This window comes from Prunus mume, linkage group LG4, assembly GCF_029339155.1.
Source record: "Prunus mume cultivar Tortuosa linkage group LG4, ASM2933915v1, whole genome shotgun sequence".
NCBI classification, from domain to species: Eukaryota; Viridiplantae; Streptophyta; class Magnoliopsida; order Rosales; family Rosaceae; genus Prunus; species Prunus mume.
The window spans coordinates 7300614-7321156 of NC_142701.1; the positions used below are offsets into that span (position 1 = coordinate 7300614).

Sequence of the window (20543 nt, forward strand, 5' to 3'; positions counted from 1 at the left end):
TTAAAAGTTAAAAGAAAATCAACAAAATGGACAAACACCCCGCCAACCCCAAATCCCTTTTCCCTCCATTTTCTCTCAAATGGCTTCTAAGCTACAATGAAGAAGAAAGATTAATGTACTTGACTCTCTGGCCCTTTTTAACTTGAGCATCATGAGTGGAAGCTTCATGTCCTTAAAAACTTAAAAATCATATTTCAATTTAAAGCAATGGGTCTCTTTTATTTTTATTGTTCTCAATGTTAAATTTAATTTCATCCATTTTTTATCAGTTTCAAAGCAATGGGTCTCTCTTAATTTTCATTTTTTAATATACAATTTTTTTGGTTTTGGGTGTTTCAATGAGGCTTGTGGGAGGGTGCATGGTGTGTTTTACAGGAACTAGGCGATTGAGAATGTAACCTACTCCTAAAACCCAAGAAAAATACTCGAAGCTCTCTCCCTCTCCACTCTCCACTCTCCATATTTTTTCCATACCGCTTTGCCCAACACACACAGCTTCGGCCACCCGGTTCACACCATACATACATCTTCGTACCCTTTTGTTAACTATTATTTTCCTACAAGCACTCGAACTAACTTAGGCATCGAAGGGCTTTTGGCCAACACCCGCCGAGTGTGGTCTATTTACTCCAGTCTTTCTTACAGGAATCGAGGAAGAGAGAGAAGGAAGATCAAAGGGCGAAGGATCTAGAAGAGAATATTCTCCTGCGATATTATTTGCACAAACAGTAGACCCACTTGTTGTGGTTATTGGGCTTAAGGTCTTTCCTAGCATTGAGGACCTTGACACTAGATTCAAGCGCAAAGGGTCTGATCCTTAGAGGAGGATGAGGAGGAGAACAATGGAAAATCACCCATCATTTTGAAGGAGGTTGAAGAAGACAAGGAGAAAAGGACCATATTGCCCTCAAAATAAGAAGCATGTGCACCCTCACGTGATTTATTTGATGGCAATTTGGACGAAATTGCCTCAAATTTAATGGCAAGTGCGAAATTGACCAAAAAAATAATTGAGGGGGATAATTCGAATAACGTGATAATTCAAGGGGGAAAACAACACTTTAAATTAAAAAAAACTTACATATGCCAGCCGGGTTAAATTTAGAGAAAAAAGCCTAACAATGATTTAAATATATGAATTGAGGGAGAGACTACGATGAGGTATTTAAAGTGAATAGTCTATTTGAGGAAGCCAATTCCACCATCAAAACATTTAAAATATTTAAATCTTATGATTTCTTTACATTTGTTGATAGTAAGATTCCTTCTCAAATAGCCTCCTCATTATAGCCTCCTGATGAATGGAATACACAGCCGGGCGTAGTCGTAATTTTCCATAACTACTTTTGTCACTGGTTGTTCAACTAAAATAACTAGTTGGGTGAAGAGTCAAGCAACAATTATTCACGAGGTGACGCGTGCTCCATGCTTGCTTAACGTACTTCGCCACTTCACAAAATGGACTCATATCGGGTCCTTCCAGATTCTGAGGAAAACAATTGGCTATGAAACTGCCATGTCAGCATCACTCCCTTCCACCTCAGGATTTTCAAAGATTCCATTAAAAAAATCCAACTTTTTTTTTTTTAATAATATATATATATATTTTTTTTACCCTGACCTCATTTTCCTCTGTTTCATATTTAGCCCAAAGCAAAGCTGAGTTGCATTGCGTTGCATGTTCAATGGCTCAAATTCAATTACTATCCCCTGGGTTCTCTGAAGCTCTCAAATTCCAAAACCCATTACCAAATGGGTGCTCAAGAAGCCCACGGCGCATGTTAGTTAAGACCAGCAGCAGTCTATCTTTGATGGGTCATGGCGGGAGGAGGCCAAGAGGCTTTGGCAGGGTCAGAGTGGCAACCGGAGGCTCACCTTCAACTGACGCAGTGGCTGATGACTATTACTCGGTCTTGGGATTGGTATTTCTCTTAATTGATCTGGGTTTTGTTTAAACATGCAAAATATTATACTTAGCCAGGCTTATATTATATGTCTGTTTAATTTGATTATGAAGTTTATGATATTTTACACTTCACATTAGTTCGATTTTGCTGGGAAAATTTTCTTTCTTTTATGATTATAATGGTTGTGTTGAATTTTAAAAAGTTTGGGTTTTGTGCAATGCTTTGATTTTGTATTTATCATGTCTGATCATTGATTGGTATGTGTTACTAGCTTCCAGATGCCACACCTGCACAAATAAAAAAGGCCTATTATAATTGTATGAAAGCTTGCCATCCGGATTTGAGTGGTGATGATCCAGAGACCACAAATTTCTGCATGTTCATTAATGAGGTCTACGAGGTGGGTTTCCGTTTGAACTTGAATGCTTTGAACTCTGATCAATTATGTTGTTTTGTTTGGATATTTTGTGTGCTTTCACTGGAAATAAAGCATTGCAGTGCAGGTGCTCAGTGACCCTGTGCAACGAATGGTTTACGACGAAATTCATGGTTATGCATTGACGGCAGTCAATCCTTTCCTTGATGACTCAACAACAAGGGATCATGCATTTGTTGATGAGTTCAGCTGCATAGGTAAGTTCAGATGCTGAGATATCATCCCATTCCCATGCATAGAGATAATTGGATCTTTTTTTTCTTGAACATTAATTATATGTGGTAAATGAATGCTTGAACATTATTGCCTACTGTGAAATGGGGCTAGATGTACGACTCCTTGCAATCTTTGAGTACTGATATTGGTAAGAACTTTATAACGTATGTTTCTTTGCAGGCTGCAAAAATTGTGCCAATGTGGCCCCGGATGTCTTTGGAATCGAAGAAGACTTCGGAAGAGCCAGAGTATACAGTCAGTGTGGGAACCCAAACCTAGTTCAACAAGCAATTGATAGTTGGTAAGTCCTCCTTCGTAGGTCCTGCTAATATGATGAACATTTGTGATAAAAATTATCAAGTTCTACTTCCATTCTTGTCTATTATATTGTGTCTTCAACTTTAATGTGCTGTTAATAATTTAAAGAGATATTTGATGTAGTATAAAGAGAATAAACCTTAAACCACATTGCAATATTACAAATCAGGCATCTTTATATGTTAATGGTTCACTTGTTAAAAGGTAGAAACAGGATGAACTTCCAAGATGAGTGATAATTAGCTTCAATTCACTTAAGAGAGTTACTTTTCTCCAACTCTTGTGAACAACCAATTGATGTTGCACCTTTTGTTATGTTCAATTCCAATGCTGAAAAGTGTTCTCGCAAGTCTTCATAAGCCAATTAGAGTGTCTCTATTTTCTGACAATCAATCAAATCATTATTCTATAATACTTCAAATCTTTCTGTGGCATCAACTCCTTGCCTTTTATGTATGCTTGTACTTCTCTTGTAAACTTGAAGTTTAGAAGTTTCATCTAGTTGGGTAGTTATGAATTGGACTGTGAGATGCCTGGATATTACTAGATTAACAACTTTAAAGTTTAACTGTTAGTTGACAAAATCTTCTTTGTTTCAGTCCTGTTGATTGCATTCATTGGACTTCTGCTGCACAACTATCATTGCTGGAAGATGAAATGCGCAGAGTAGAAAGAGTAAATGTAAGGAAAATAATCAGTTTATTTACTTTCATCCTAGTTTTATTTTAATCTTCTTATCTTATGTCACCATTTTGAAATCCATAATTCTGAACAGTTTTAGTAGCTCCTTGGCGTACTAATCAATTTGAAGTCTGTCTAGCTATCTAAAACTTCTTTAACCAACAGAAATGCATTCTCTACCTTTTGTTTCATTTGGAACTTCAGTGGCTAAAAGTGTTTTGTAAATTGGTCAGGTCGCACTGATGCTTGCAGGTATGGGCTCATCAGCGGATGTTTTCAGAATGGTATGCTACTTTTTCTTTGTAATACAAACTGTCTATTATCTGAATATTAGCAATATCCACTTAATGACTTGAAGCCATTTTCAAATGACTTGCTTCAGTTCACTTAGCTTATGCGCGTTGATTGAACTACACTTTGTGTGATATAAATATAAAAAAGACTAACAATTGGAGAAGTGTATTCCTTTGAAGCTCTTGAAACACTTTCAGATGTAATCAAGAGTCAAATTGCAAGAAGAATGTAGAAATATTTGTTACACTTGGTTCTCAAACTCATCTGCTTAGGTGATCTTAGGATGAAAGTTATTTATAGCCTAGCTTCATTGTCGCCATAACTAGCTTTAGCAGTTTATTCATTTATGCTTATTAATGTGGCAGGCAAGTGCTCGGTGGCAAAAGAGGCAATCAAAAGTCTTGGTAGGAACTCATATTTTTCTTCACCCTCAACTAATCTAATCTTTCATGAATAATTTTTCTGTCTACTACTTGTTTTTCTGATATCATCCTTTCCATCACCTACATTGTAAAGGCACATGAAGTCACGAAATAGAAAAATTCAAATTTCAACAACAAAAGAAAAAATAAATAGATAATTCAAATGTCAACTGGAAAATTTTATTGCTTCTGGGACATTTCCTTCAAGTCATCTTGGCGGTTCGAATATGATAGAAAACAACAATAATATCACATACTTTTGAGATCTATGATTTGAAGATCTTCAGCTAGAAAACTTCAATAATATGACATACTTTTGAGACCTATGATTTACTCTAAGATACCTTTTATTGCAGCCTTTTGAGTTCTAAAACTTTTTCAAGACCAAATTCATCATTTTTTTATATATTAAGATTGCATATATAGAATTGAAACGTTTACATGAACTTAACAAATATGGTGACCTAAGCAACAACTAAGTATATTGCTCCCAAAATACTAATATGAGAAGTAAAAGACGCAAGGCTATACATCTCAATAACATGCCAGGATTGATGAATGCTTTTGACCATACATAGGAGTGTTTTTAAAAGAAGTCAAATTTGAGTGGGAAGGGAGATGTAGGGAAAAAGGGAAGGGGACTGTAAAGTAAAATCTGTGGTGCTGGGTGTGTCAGTTGTAGAACCAAGGATGCATCCCTTGATATTCTGATATTCTAACAGTTCACAAACCTCTGGTTTTATTGCAGGAACAAGCTAAAATGAGGATGATGAATCAGAAGGATTCAGATAAAACAGAATCATACTGGGACAACATTTGGGGCAACACCAATGACAACCGAAATTCAGGTATAAGAAACCTCCCTCCTGAGGCCCAATTTTTTTTTCTGAAACATAATAGAACGTACCTGATGTGAGTCTCATCCATCCTTAATTCATGTCTGACCATTTTACCCTTAATTCATTCATTTCTCACCATTATATTCCTTCTTGAGGGGATTCGAGTTTCTTTCAGAAACTTCCTCTCTTTCCTTGTTAGATCTGAACCAGCCTTGATTTCTTTCATTGATTGCTACACTTCTTAAATTTTTAATTGTCTAGGGTTGTGTCTTTTCCTGTCCTTGGTCCAATGAACTAGAATCAGCCCCTTTGGATTGCCAGCTGATAACAAAAAGATTACTCTTTTTTTTGTTTTTTTTGTTTTTGCTGCTATGCTCATATTCCTGCCTGGCTACATCAGTGTCACCTCGTCCAATTAGATGTTTCTTTTTAAAGGGGCAATACCTCAAACTTAGAAAGGCTTTCAATGTTCATCTTCCCGATTCTCTCCATCACGACATGCTATCTTCCACTAGCACGTGTTCTTATCCCCCTTATTTTCTTACGTGCCTACTCAATTGCCATCCTCTGAATATTCTTCACTAGTGGTTCCTCCCCTCCCGCCTCAGCTCATAAGAGGCTTTCAGCATAAAATTATGATAATTTGAACTCACTTTGAACTATCTCATCAAAATATCTATAGTAGATGCATGGTTACAATGATCAGGAGCACTTTATAGTTAAAGCCCCTGCACAACATATCTGCTACTTCAATAACATTAGTGTAAAACATGTTCGATGCTTCAACTTGTGACATATTTCTCATGGTTTCAGATGTTTTTATAAAAGTCAAAGTTTTTATAATGTGTTTATTTGCAGAGGAGGAAGTGAAAGAAAGAGCGAAGAGAACTGCAGCAGCGGCTCGTAGATGGAGAGAGTACTCAAGGAGGGGTGCTGATAAGCCTCCTAGCTATAAACTTCCGGAGGCAATCTCCAACACGGATAAGTGACCATTAATATTTTTACCATAAAATGTAATTATTTTATAGCCTATACGCAATATACATTCATGTAAAATTCGAAGTGACCTTAGATCTGTATAATCAGTATAGATGCTATATTTTACAATAAATTGATCTATAAGTTAAAAGGAAAAAGAAGAGAGAGAGAGAGAGAGAAGCATGCAAAGAGCGGCTTTGTTGCATCAAGCTCCATACTTGAGGTTGAGTTAACAGGTTTTCTTTCTTTTTCCTAAGTACTATATTACAACCCAAGTCGAAACTTAGTAGTTATATCATATTAATCAATATGCCATAGAGTTATAAAGAGAAACAAGAAAGGTAAAAGGCTTTAATTTTAATAGAGGTCACATGGGGGTCATGTTTTCACCGGAACGATGCTTACAAGATGATCACGTGATATAATTAATTTAAGTGTTATAATATGGGTCGGTAATGAGTTTATTTATACGTTATAATATGAATGGATTAGTTTTACTTGTGGCAGTATTTCAGTACCACACCTTACAAGTTGAGATAAGTAGATCAATCGTAATTTGACATCTATCTACTTACCAAGAAAAATAACTTCTTAAAATTGTGATTTTCCATCTCAACTTACAAAGCAATTGTAAATAATTTAATTGTAAGTAGATTAGCAATCATTACAATTGTGTCACATGTCAAAATGGTTATGCCATGTGGGTGCGCGACATCTTATAATTCTCTGGATGTGCAATAATGGTAGGTTATTCTGAGGGTCAATACATTATACATAGTTTAGTAGTCAACGGTCAGAGAGTTGGATATATTGCCCAATTTTAGCTGTTAAAACTTAAAAGGGATAGTCTAAACTCATACAAGTGATAGTCTAAACTATAAAAGGGACCGTGGGTGGGGGAAGGGCGGGGTTTCTCACACACACTACTAAAGTGTCATAGAAGCTCGAACTTGAGACCACTAGTCTACAAGTCGAGGTACTTTTCCACTGAACTAGACCCGTGGCTACCACAAAACTAAACTCTTAAGCCAACCCTTGTTTTCCTTATGTTTTCTGTTGTTTAAATTAGCTAATTAAAGTAGATATTTAAACAGATAAGTTTGAAAGTAACTACAAGAATCAAGATCAACATATATTGTGTAGATATTAGAAGGAAAAACTATTGTGCACAATGGTAATACTTCTTGAATGCCAACATAGTATTATATAAGTCACAAATTATAACTCGTGTACTGAGTTTATATAAGAGCTTAAATGTTAATAAATGCACACATATCATGATTTAAGTGAACTCGTAATATCATATCGGTATATCACATACTCTTACGTACCATCGACGAGGTTTCGACTTTCCATCAAAGTGAGGGTATCTATGAGAGAAGTTTGTCAGAGATTAACCATCCTGAAATTGATTCTTCCAGATTCCATAATTAAGAATTAATCAGAAGTATCTTTAATTACATACTTCTCTGTAGTCTCCAGGACAAGTACTGTATATTACCGTTTTGCTTTAAATTATTGATATATACATCACATGCATCTGTACGGTGAGAAATTTAATCTGTCTAGGCTGGAAGTTGACTAGAGGGACAATATATATTTTGTATTAAATTAGACAGACGTAGAATAATAATTAGATATTTGTTGTCTGTAATAAAAGAGGTACACATTAAATAGTTTAATAAGTGATGTTGTGGTCCACCATATCATAAAATAAGAGTTTATGCAAACCCCGCTTTGTACGGGTTGGGACCAAAATTCAGAAGTGTGCATAATTTTAAATTAATTTAACCGAAACGCTCAACCCAATAATAAAAAGATTGAATTGAGTTAGATTGGCTTAATAATAAGCGAATCTTGAATTTTAGAATTAATATACCTATGAGTTGAGTGACGAGTTGGGACCAAAACCGACCCAACCCAAGTTATTCCCACCCCTACTTTGCTTCTTTCTTTCATTTTCTTTAACATATGATAGCCACACAACGCAACTAGCCCAAAAAATAAATCTACACGTGCAGAAATCACATGTGACTTGAAGGAAGAAAAAACTTCCAGTTGGCTAACTTGTGTTTATCTTTTAAATTTTACAGGTGTATATAAACTGCAGTTGTATGTCGTCAAAACGTGCTTTAGAATTCAAAAAGGAGAAATAGCGAGTACCACGTGACAAGATTTATTTTCTTTTTTTTAAGTTAAAAAAACCCCAAAAGTTTGACTGATCTCATAATCTCCCACAATTACATTAAAGTAATGGTGCCACTTTCCTCAAGCGACAGTTATATCATTCTCCACATCATGTAAGCTAGCGGACCAAATTTGAATTAAGAAAAGGGGACATTTATTGATCCTTTTTTTTATAAATAAACCCATTTTAACATAATATTTTATAATAATAAAAAACCTTTAAAGAGCTTATTTAGAAGAAGAAGAAAAAAAAACTCTCAATTAGTCATTTGTTCTTTTGTAATTGGTTCTTAGTGTGCTACACTTTTTTCGCTTAAACGTAAACACAGAGTTTTATTTATTTATTATTTTAAAGTATTGGACTTTAAGGATTTTTTTTAAAACAAAATGTCACGTTAAAATAGGTCTACTTGTGAAAAACTTTTTTTTATCAGTCCATGAGCATTAATCCAAATGAATTAGTGGTAGGTAGAATATCCTAACCAAATATAGCACAGATTTCCAAAAAACCCACAAACTTGAACAAAGAGAAATTTAGAAAGAAAAAAATAGCACAGAGAAGGGGCATCCTACCAACTTAATTACATTCATAACCAAAAAAAAAATGGAAAACAAAATTTACATTTACAAAATTTATAATGCTAACCGCAAAATATATCCGATAATAAGTAAGTAATTTTTTGGAGTGACAGTAACAAAATAAAACCTAGCTAATGTACATGATTTATTCCAAGGAATCCAAGTAGAAAAAGAGGAAAAGAAAAGAGCAGTGTTGTTATCTTACAGTTGATGCAACAGTATGAGCCCAAAACCTGAGATTATGCTTCATGCCCTTACCTAAATTAGCTGGTATTCTCCAATTCATCAATTTGTTCTCTTTCTTTCTTTGATCCAAAGCATCCCAAGCCTCAGACAGATAGGGCCTTGAAACCACATGATGACTACTTGGATCAATATTATTATCATTATTATTATTTCTCTGATCCTCTTCATCTCTATCTTGTTCCCCAATACTTCCAAGCCTTTGCAAACCAGGAATTATGGAAACCAATTTTGAATCCTTGTCTTCCTCAGTGAACACAAAACCCAAATCCATAAAACCCTTGAGCTCATCAAACTCCAGGTCAGACAAGCTCTTGCTGGGCCCTACTCTTCTTCTACTTCTGTTTCTTTCACCATGACCATGGACCCTTTTTGTCTGAGCTGCTGGCACTTGTTCTCGTTTCACACTTTGTTTGGAGAACTCTGTGACTTGTTTACCAGAGAAAACTGTTTGGAATTTTGGTGTGGTGCTCATGAGGATTGAGTGTGGGGAGAGAGAATCAGAAGAGAAGAGGCTCCCTTGGGTGTTTGAAGATTGGTCGTCACTTAGAGATCTTGGCAAGCATGAAAGGCTTTGGAAGTTTGGTACTTGTTGTTGGGTTGCTTCTTGGGCTGATTGGTCCACTTGGAGACTTGGGTTCGTTGCTTCTTGGGGTTTTGAAGGGGATTTCTTGCTCAAAATTCCATGTTCAAACCAGTATGAATCAAAGAGGCTGAGAAGCACTTCTTCTTCTTCTTCTTCTTCTTCTCCTGCAGCCATTTTGAGAAGATGTGAGCTAGAAGGTTCAAGATATGCTATGCTAATTGTAGATGTTTTGCCAATTGTAGATAAGAAGAACGGGGTTGACGTACGTATATTGGCAACCTTGTTGCCCCTCATTTCTGGCTCATATTGAATATATATTGGCAACGAGGAATATATTATCTACAAGTTGCCCCTTTCTTTTTAATTAAATTAAAATTTTATATACATCTAGTGGGGCATTCCTACCAGAAACTCCGGGTATATATTCGATTGCAATTCCTAGGGCTGGGGAAGAAAACCGGCCGAATTGGACTGACCGGTTTGATTTTGTGCGGTTTTTGCTTTGATTTTAAAAAAAAGAATTGGTTTGGAAGTCTAATTAGACCGGCTGCAGTGATCTGATTCTTGGTTTCTAAAATCAAACTGGTGGTTTACCCAAATCAAACTAGTATTCTAAAGTTTTTAGTTTCTAATTTTTATAAATCTTTACACGTGGCATAACACATTGATTGGACACAACATTCACCATACCACTCTTCACATCATATCAAACCTCACCTAAAACGCTAAAATCTTCTCCTATTTTCTTTCCACATCTCACCAATCTCCACCCAATTTCTCCATGCACAGCAACGCCACCACCTCAACCTCTCTTTCTTATCTAATTCGGAAGACCGACACAAACCTTGATCTAGATAGCGCCTTCGATTTGCACAACCATTCTCAACCTTGACCTCTCTTTATCGTCAGATTTGGCATATCTACCATTGATCCTCATAGCTCCTTCAATCTACACAACCATCACCACCTCAACCTCAACTCTCTTTCTTGAAAGAGATATAATCACATATCTCGTAGGATTTGGCAAAGCCACCTTGACCTCTCCTTCTCTCTCTTCTTGCTCTCTCCTATTTCAGTCTATCCATTTTTCAAAACCGACCCAAGTTACTAAAAACGCTACCATACACGCCCTAAGTTATTAATTACCTCATAAGAATAGTCTCATCAGTTCATATAAATTTAAAAATAAAAATAAAAATCTTAAATGCCTTGTTTTCTAGTGTACTTAAAAATCTGAACAAAAAAAAAAGGGGTATAGGTCACATCTCCATATTGATTTCTTTTCTTGATTTCATTGGAATATTAGAGAGAATCGAACCTTAAATCTATTATGATCTTAACTCATTTCCCTACTTCCTCACCAGTTGAGTTAACCCCAAGGGCTTGCATCTCCATATTGAATTAGCCACAGTAGAAAACAGACATTTTTCAGGAGCTTCAAACCGTGATCTCGTGGAAGGGCTGGTAAAAAAAAGATATAGTTTAGGAGGATATAGTATGAAAGAGGTTTCAAGAGTGGGAAAAAAAAGGTATACCATCGTTTCTATGAGTTGCCACGGTAAAAGGGCTTGTCCAATATAGATCCCTACATTTTCTATTTCCTAGACATATACCCATCACTCTATAAATCTATGTGTAAAACCCAATTTCAAATTTAAATGACTAGTAGGATATAAGAGGTCGTAGTATTTCTATGTTTTTATATCATTGCCACCAAACTTCATATTTTATTTATAATTTATTTCAAGCATTCCATAATTGTAATTAATATACTCCCTATTAATAACATATCAATCACCCCATTTCTTTTAGTTGTCATTCCCTCTCACATCTCGCCCCTTAAAATTACAACAACAACAACAAAAATCTGTAAATTACATATCCAATAATGTACCTATGAAAAATATAATATAAATATATACATATAAAATATAGGTATATTATTTACCAAAAAAAAAAAAAACAAAGTCAGTTACTTTGTAATTGCGTATATTTTTCATAATTAAAAATAGGTACACAATAATTTATATAAAATATAGGTGCATTATTTACCCACAGGTAAATTATTTTACAATATACCTGTAAATGTGTATAGGTACATTATTTGGAATAGATAATTATGTACACTTTTCATACTAGGTAAATTATGTTTTTCATAAAACAAACAAGTAATAGGTACATTATTTTTTCAACATAATTAGTATGTACAGTTTTATTCATAAACAATTATAAAGTGGATTATTAGTCATGTATAATTCATAAAAAGAAAATAACATAAACATTTTATTAAACAAACCGATTACCTAAATTTGAATTTATTGTTAAATTTTTTTAAAATGTTTCAAAATTAATTCCTACATCTATTACAACCATTTGGAGATCTTTCCAAATTCAACATCTGTCATTATATACAATCCAATTAAAAACTGTTTCCATATTGATTCCTACATTAATATACAAAAAGGTTTTTTAGGTTTTAGACATAAAAAAAATTTCACTTTTGGAAAAAGCCAAAGCTTTTTCAAAAAAGACAAAAAAACCACTCAACTTTCAAATCAAAGACATGCAAATGTATTGGATTCCTTAGGAAATCTAAAAATAAATAAGGACATTTTTGTCCATTTTTGCTTCTTTTAAAAATTTTCTCTCTCCTTTTGCTTTTTCCAAAATGTCCCTATACAAAATGCAATAATGGCTTAGTTTGGGGTATTTTTGGAATCTGAAAAGTACAATAAATCAGATTTTATGCTTAATTAGGTAACTTGCTGAGTTGGATCCTAGTCATGGGTTTTTACTTATACAAATTGGGTATTATTTATAGGAACAAAAAGCGAAGGGTTTTAGGTAAGGAAATTAAATTTGAAGGGTGTAAGCCAAATTTACTAACGGTAAAAAGATTAGACAAATTGTATTTCTTGGATACATAAAATTTTGGTTGAATGCGTTCTTTGTATAGAACATTCAACATGTTATCTAGAAATCATCACAACTGATGGTATAAAAATTAGAGATATTTAGTTATGAGAGATTCACTATTACACCTAATATAGGAGTCCAAATTTTATAAATAAATAAAATAATAATAAAAATCCTATATGAAATGAACTTTAGAAATACACCCAAAAATCATTTACAACATAACAAAGGCTTTTAACTTCTTATAAATTACAAAACTGCCATCGATTTCCTAAAACAAGCCCAACCCCGAAACCTCATTAAAAAAATGTCAAAACACTCAATAGGGCATCAAAGTAATTTAATAATCAAAATTAAATTCAATAGGGCCCGCTGTCATTTTTTAAGTTTTTTTTGGGTTTGTTTATAGAAATTAAATGGTATAGGTTTTATCTATATCGTTAGTGCTAAAAATGGGTATACAACTAAATATCTCTAAATGTCTATAAACAAACCCAAAAATTAACAACTGGCCTTATTGAATTTAATTTTGACTATTAAATAACTTTGATGTCCTATTGAGTGTTTTTGGTTTTTTTTTATTTATGAGATTTTGAGGTTGGGTTTGTTTTAAGAAATCGATAACAATTTTGTAACTTATAGGAAATTTGAAGTCTCTTTGTTATGTTGTAAATGGGTTTTGGGTGTATTTCTAAAGTCCATTTCATGTAGGGTATTTTTATAATTTAGACTCCTATATTGGGTATAATAGTGAATCTCCCTAAAAAGTATATTTTCTTTATTTTGGAATTGTAGTTGATCTACTTTCTTTTTTAAGGAGAAACAAGTTTTTGTCCTTCCAATATTTCTGGAAGCTGTTCCAGTAGTCTTGCTTGGTATTTTCTTTTTTGTGTATATATTTTGAGGTTGAATAATAGTTTTTATTTGGATATAAGTTCATGGTTTAACATAGAGCTTGAGTACTCCTATCATACTTAGTTAAATACTAGATTAGTATAATAAAATATAAAATACATGTCTGTATTATTCAGAAAATTTATTTAAAACAAACGATGAAAAATTCAGCCATTATATAAAAATTTAAAATTATCTATACAATTTTTATTGTTTGTAGACTTTTTTTCAATATGTGAAATATACAGATAAAATATGTGAATAATATGTGTATTATTGTAAAATATTTGAAATTTTTTTATTATTCATGAAAAATATGTATGTGTGTGTATGACAAGCGAATAATACGTTCACGTTCAAACATCGCATATTTTTTCGTAAAATTAAGAAGTGTGTGGGAAATAAAAATATTGTTTTAAAATATGTACATATGTGTATAATGCATAAATATACTAATTTAGACTTATATATATAGATACGTAAATGTATAATACGCAAATTTACTAATTCAAGCTCATATACACACCTGGAGAGCGAGGAATAGCAAGAAAGGGTAGAGGAGGCACTTAAGAATTAAAGAGGAGTTTTGCAATTACTTGTACAAGATTCATAAGTTATTTTGACAATAACAGTGGAGCGAGGAATAGCAAGAAAGGGTAGAGGAGGCACTTAAGAATTTAAGAGGAGTTTTTCAATTACTTGTACAAGATTCATAAGTTGTTTTGACAATAATAAAAGAGAGAAGGGGCATGTGCCCTCTTAGCAGTAAAACTTACTTGTAACTTTGCTATTCACGTCAATAATACAATGACATATAGAAAAGTTACCCTACGTGTCATTGCATTCAATGACGAACCCATGAATATTTATAGAGGTGGACTATTTTTTTTTTTTTTTTGGGATCAATTATTAGCCCTAAATTTAAACAAATATTTATCAAAAGCAATATTTCCTTCAGATTAATGAAAGTGTATACTTTTTGACTAAAGTAGTATATTTTCTTCAGAAAAACTATTTTCAGAATTCATTATTAAAAAAAAAACTATTTTTTAGAGAGATATCTAAACAAAGAAAACCTAGAAAAACCAAAATTCAAAGGCTTAAACGAAGAACAATTTGAAGCTCGAGGACTTTGGGTCAGCAGAGTGGTTTAGTTAGGGAGAGTCCATATTTTAATATTTCCAAAAGAAGCAACATCAATAAATTCGAAAAATAAAATAAAATTAGAGAGACATATAAACATTATTTGAGCCAAATCAAAGCAGAATAAATCAAAGAAGAGAGAAAAAAAAATTAGTAATTGAAGTATTAAAGTATTTGGCTGTAGATATGGGTTGCTTTCTAGAAAAAATGGTGGGCTATTATTTAATTTTTATAGATTGAACTTACACAACTAAGCCTAATTTGTCTCTTTCCAAAGTCAACACTAGGCTAGAGCCTACTCTAGTCCAAGCATGGATCCGCCCTTGATTGCCTTATTGGATGGAGATAGCAAAGGGCTTATCTTATAGATCAAGTGGATAAGAGCAATATTCATGCACTTAAATTGAGGTATCGAGTTTAAATACTCCCCTCTCCAATATTACTTGTATTGAAAATAAATATAAACTTTCTATGCAAAATATATATATACCAAAATTAAAAAACATGTATTCAATTGATTAAATGGTAGTTATTTTAGTGTTTTACTTTTGGAAATATTGTCGTGTATTCATTTCATCATAATTAGATGTCTTATTAGTTTATGATTTATCGAATATTTAATTTTCTTTTTTCCAAAACTGGCTCATGAATCAAGATTTGGAAAATAAACAGCTCAGATTATTGTTAATCTTTTTAGTAGTCCCTGAATTTTGATCCGATTTGCATCTGCGTATCTCAATTTCCAAATAGTTCCCATGGTCCTTTAACTTTAGTTTCGTTTGGACAAATGATCTTGTCATCAATTTTGTTAACTTTTTCTGTTAAATGCAAGGGCAAAATGGTATTTTTTATATTAAAACCAAAAAAATGAATAAAAAATCATATCTTTAAAATAACAATAAAATCAAATATATAAAAAACCAAAAAAGAAAAAGAAAAATCAAGTTTGGGGGAGTAGAAATCAGAATAGAGGGGGAGAGAGAGAGTTTAATTTTAATTTTTTTAGTTTTTTATTTTTTTATTTATATTTTAATCAATTTTAATACAAAAATACCATTTTGCTCTTGTACTTAACAGAAAAGTTAACAAAATTTACAGTAAGACCATTAAAGGACCACGGGAACCATTTTGAAAATTGAGGTACTCAAATGCAAATCGGGTCTAAATTTAGGGACTAATAAAACGATTAACCATATATTATAATAAAATCCAAAAAATATCTCTCAAATAAACTTTTTATTTTTTTCACTAATGATTTGGCAACTCCAAGGTTCTGCTATTGCCACAATCCATTCACATGAAACAAAGTCACTTTATTTATTAAAAACATGTTTTATCCATATTCTTGAAAGAATCCAACTATACAAAAATATTAATGTGACTCCCTCTCCACTTGATCATTCTTCCACCTTTTTATTTCTCCTTTCCATATCAAACCTCCCCCACTTGATTTTGGACCGTTTGTTGTCCCATCCCAATCCCATCTAATCCAATCCAATCCAATCATTTCATGATCCCACAGCATCTTACGATGAACTCAGCCTCACCCAATCATCGAACTTTATACTTTTATACATACATTTTGTGTATTTTAGTGCTTATTTGCTTGCACGTCCCTAATAAACTACTTAGCTGCCCATCTGTCAACATGACGATATTAAACACCCCCCCAACCCCAACCCCAACCCCATTTTATTTTCCCCTCAACACTCTTCCCCCCCTTCCCCAACCTCAGCCCCTACTTTCTCTTCTGCCAAACACTTCTTAATTTTCTCACTATTTTCCGGGAAAATCCATGTTCATCTTTGCCACCCAAAAACCCTAGAATAATATAGCCAACAAAGTTCCTCTTGAGCCTCTTGACCCTATGGACCCACAATTCTACAGAATTTCCCCATTTGGGACTGACCCAGCAGACCCTGATCAGCCCATGACGTCAGAGAATGGTCCGGGCTCTCCCTCCTCAGGGGAGGAGACAAAGGTGGCCACTGCCCCATCACCCAAGAAAAGGTAATTAATTAATTAATTAACAAGGTTTTTTTTTTTCTTTCTCTTTTTGGGTTTTTTCTTTTGCAAAAAAAGGAAAAAAAAATTGTATGGTTGTTTATAATTTTGGAAATTAAATTGACCGTTATAATGGTTGGTTCTGTTGGTTTCTGTTTTAGGAGGGGAGTGCAGAAGAGGGTGGTGACAGTACCGATCGGTGACGTGGAGGGATCCAAGAGCAAAGGGGAGGGCCATCCACCGTCCGATTCTTGGGCTTGGAGGAAGTACGGCCAAAAGCCCATCAAAGGGTCTCCATATCCCAGGTATTATTCATCTTTATATTTTTCTCAGTACAATTTTTTTTTAAATTCAACAACTATCGTTCATGAGATTTGAATTTAGAATTTTTCGAGACAAAAAGAATATTACAGATGCAGTAATTTTAATCATTTAGTATGTGAATATCATATATTATATGGTTTAAATTCAAGAGATTATATTTTTATAGTATTTTGAAAATCCTAAAAAATCCACTCAATTAATTTTTTTTTTGGGTGGAAAATGAAGAAAAATAAAATAATTGATGCATTGAGCTTCATAAATTTCGTGGTGGATTAGGCATGTAATTTTCTTGTATTCGCCGCCGGATGTTGTATTGATTATATTTTTTATTTTTTTTAATCAATGATGTATTGATTATTTAGTGTCTTTCATTTGCTACACTGCGGCGTATTTTAGTCTATGAAGGCGGCTCTATTAAAATGCGCCTGCTGTCGTAGTAGGGAACACCGTCCACGCTCTCACCACATGTCGTGAAAAGCACGCTCTAGGACCCAGTTCAAAAATGACAGATTCTCTCTCACCCTTTCTCAAGATTTTAAGGTTAATTGAACCACAATATATAATGGGTTTTTCATGAATAGGTCCATTCTACAAGTATCCATATAGAGCCTATTTAAAGAAAAAAAACTAAAAACTAGCAAAACTAGCCGTTTGTCATTTTCTAATTGGCTCTTAGAAGATTTTAACACACTAAGAACCAATTAAAAAAGGACAAGTGGCTAGCTTTGAGTTTTTCTCTTCAAATAGGCTCTATATGGGTATTTGTATAATATGTCATGCAAAAATATGGTTTTTCCTAGAAACCTAATATATAATTGCCGTGGACTTTCATTTGGCAATAATTTACGGGAATATTGCTATTTGTACCATATTTACTGACCACATTGTTGACCACCTCTCTAATATGAGTGAGTCCCACATACAATAGTATAGTCCACCTTTATTAGAGACGAGGTGGTCAATAAGGTCGTCAATAAATGTGGTACAAATAGTAATATTGAACATTGAGATGTAAAAATATATTTTATATGAAAAAAAAGAAAAAAGAATATGAAGTTTTACTTTTATGTCAAGGGGGTCTAGCCTAGTGGCAAATAGCCTTAATTTGTAGACAAATAGTCTTTGGTTTGAATCCTCATGGCAACATGGTAATGTTTGTGAGAAATCTCCCTCCCTATTCCTAAGCAAAAAGAGAAATGTCGCATGTCTCATTCTATTAAGAAAATATGAAGTTTGAGAAAGAACAATTGGTTTCTGAATATTTTCTAAATTTTAGAAGAATTTCCCGAGCTATATATAGTTAGTAGATGCATCTTCCGTATAGCTTTTACATGTTTACATGTAAAGCGACCTCATTTTGAGATTTAAAAGTTAATTTAGGATTTAGGATTTAGTAATATCTTGTGCTACCCACTCACATGAGGGTTTGAGACATGCTTAATGAGGCTTCACCTACTTGTAATGATGAACAGATTAAGACCACCTTGCTTACTTGATTTAGCTCATTATACTAGCAACTCAGTTACAAGCCCACTTTACAAGACTTTGGTAAACGACATTATTTTTAGGGCAATGATTTCCCCACTCCTATTTTATCCACTTACACTCCTTTTTAGTTATAAAAAGGAGTGTAAGTGGATAAAATAGGAGAAAAATGAGTGGAGAAATCACCACTCTATTTTTAACACAAACACCCTCATTCGAAAATAATGTATGCTTCTTTGTTAATAAAAAATAAGTTTGCTCTCTTTCAAATGTGTTAAATGTGACACAAATCTTTATATAAGATTTTGATTATGATACGACTACAAATTTTTTATTGATGGCGTTTGTTTTAACTACTTGTTTGTTAATGATTTTATTTAATTCACATTTGGCACTTTTTGCAGGGGATATTATCGATGTAGTAGCTCCAAGGGTTGCCCGGCAAGGAAACAAGTGGAGAGAAGTCGTGTGGACCCCACAATGCTCTTGATCACCTATGCTTGTGAGCACAACCACCCCAAGCCCACCACCAAGCCACACCAAACCTCCACCACCACGTCACCCAACGCCGAACCCGAACTTCTTGCCAAAACAGTCACACCCAATGAAGAGGAGCTCACAATTTTTGCGAGCCAAGTCGACCTTGACCTTAGTGACGACTCGGCCACGTTGCTTAGTGCCTTCGGTTGGTTCAGTGACGTGGCATCGACAGCTGTTCTAGAAAGTCCGATTTGTGCGGGAAATAGTAGTTGCGCTGATTATGACGTGGCAACGAGGTTGGGAGATGAGGAGGACGAGTATTTGTTCGCCGACCTGGGCGAGTTACCGGAGGGTTCAGTGATTTTCCGACACAAGATGGTGGAATCGGACGAGCAGAACCGGAGATGTAGTTTAAGTGTAGTTCCTTGTTGCAATAGTAGATGATAAAAACCGTAGACATTGAATCAAATGGTTGAGAGTATAGGAACCACATTTTTTAATCACAAAGTGGGTAAGACAGTTGTTAGTTTACACATCAACTGTCGTATCACGTGGTAAAAAAATATGGTAACCCTAATATTTACTCGGTGTTTAATATCATTATTTGTTGATTGAATGGACCCTAAGAAGCTACAAATTTTCTTGTATAAATTATGTTTCATAATTTTTTTAAAATTGTTTTGGTATTGTTTTGTACAAATTTTTCTTGGACAAACGCAAAGAATAAAGAAGAGGAAAAAAAATTAAAATCGGGACATCATTTTCCCGCTGCCATGTTTATGATTATTAATTCACCTTGTACTTGTAGTAGTTTTGATATTATTGCCGACCAGATCTAAAGATAACATTCTTAAAATTTGATTGACATCATATAATAACACGAAAAACCTTGGACATTTGGAGTACGGCCTTTATTATTCTTTTTTTTTTTTTGGTTGAAATAATAAGAAAACATACTAGGGCATCTTCTATACTAATTTCTTTGTCTTCATCCACGCCAATCCATGGATAAGCACACTATAAGAGCATCCACAGTGGGGTGTATTTTTGGGAGTATAAAACCACTTTTACATATCCTTTACATATTTGAGGGTTTAAATACGTTTTTCCTCCAATGGGAAACGATGTAAATCTAAGATATATAATTTTTCCTCTATTTTCTCGGGTGGGTCCAACCTACAAAAAATAGATGTAAATGTACATTTTATTTTATATCTCCATGATAGTGATGTATATTTACATTCATTTACATCTCCCTATTAGAGACGATTTCGATGACAAGGGGTGTATATTTAACATACACCCCCATATACACCGTCCCATTGTGGATGCTCTAAAGATTTTGTTAAGGTCAGATACAACAATGAATGCCTCATGCGTCGACATGACTTATCGAAAGCCACTCACAATCAACATCGTCGTGGATCGTCGACACAACACCCTTGGTTACTAAACACTGTTTCCCTTCCAACGATATGAGAACCAAAGAATTTGTTGAGGTCAATCGCACAATCGCAAGTCATTTCTAAGCGTTAATGAGATGCGGACTTCATGTGCATTACATGTTAACAATCTGACTCTAACATATCCCTAATAATAATTGAAATTTGC

At 33.9% G+C, this 20543-nt stretch overlaps 3 protein-coding genes across 3 annotated transcripts; 2 read left to right on the forward strand and 1 right to left on the reverse strand.

Annotated features, from left to right (window-relative positions):
• Window positions 1-1630: 1630 nt before the first annotated feature.
• LOC103328363 (DNAJ heat shock N-terminal domain-containing protein) lies at window positions 1631-6252 on the forward strand. The gene is made up of 9 exons (XM_089051352.1): window positions 1631-1922; window positions 2179-2307; window positions 2411-2540; window positions 2740-2860; window positions 3477-3558; window positions 3792-3842; window positions 4218-4256; window positions 5023-5122; window positions 5972-6252. The coding sequence occupies exons 1-9, from the start codon at window positions 1686-1688 to the stop codon at window positions 6100-6102; spliced, it is 1020 nt and encodes a 339-aa protein (XP_088907478.1). The 5' UTR covers window positions 1631-1685; the 3' UTR covers window positions 6103-6252.
• Window positions 6253-8883: 2631 nt separating this feature from the next.
• On the reverse strand, window positions 8884-9975 carry LOC103328331 (DUF1685 family protein). The gene has a single exon (XM_008230724.3). It carries the CDS (start codon window positions 9858-9860, stop codon window positions 9054-9056), a length of 807 nt encoding a protein of 268 aa, XP_008228946.2. The 5' UTR covers window positions 9861-9975; the 3' UTR covers window positions 8884-9053.
• Window positions 9976-16313: 6338 nt separating this feature from the next.
• Window positions 16314-19548, forward strand: LOC103328332 (putative WRKY transcription factor 69). Its single transcript, XM_008230725.3, has 3 exons — window positions 16314-16649; window positions 16805-16948; window positions 18857-19548. The coding sequence occupies exons 1-3, from the start codon at window positions 16507-16509 to the stop codon at window positions 19374-19376; spliced, it is 807 nt and encodes a 268-aa protein (XP_008228947.2). The 5' UTR covers window positions 16314-16506; the 3' UTR covers window positions 19377-19548.
• The last annotated feature ends 995 nt before the right edge of the window (window positions 19549-20543 follow it).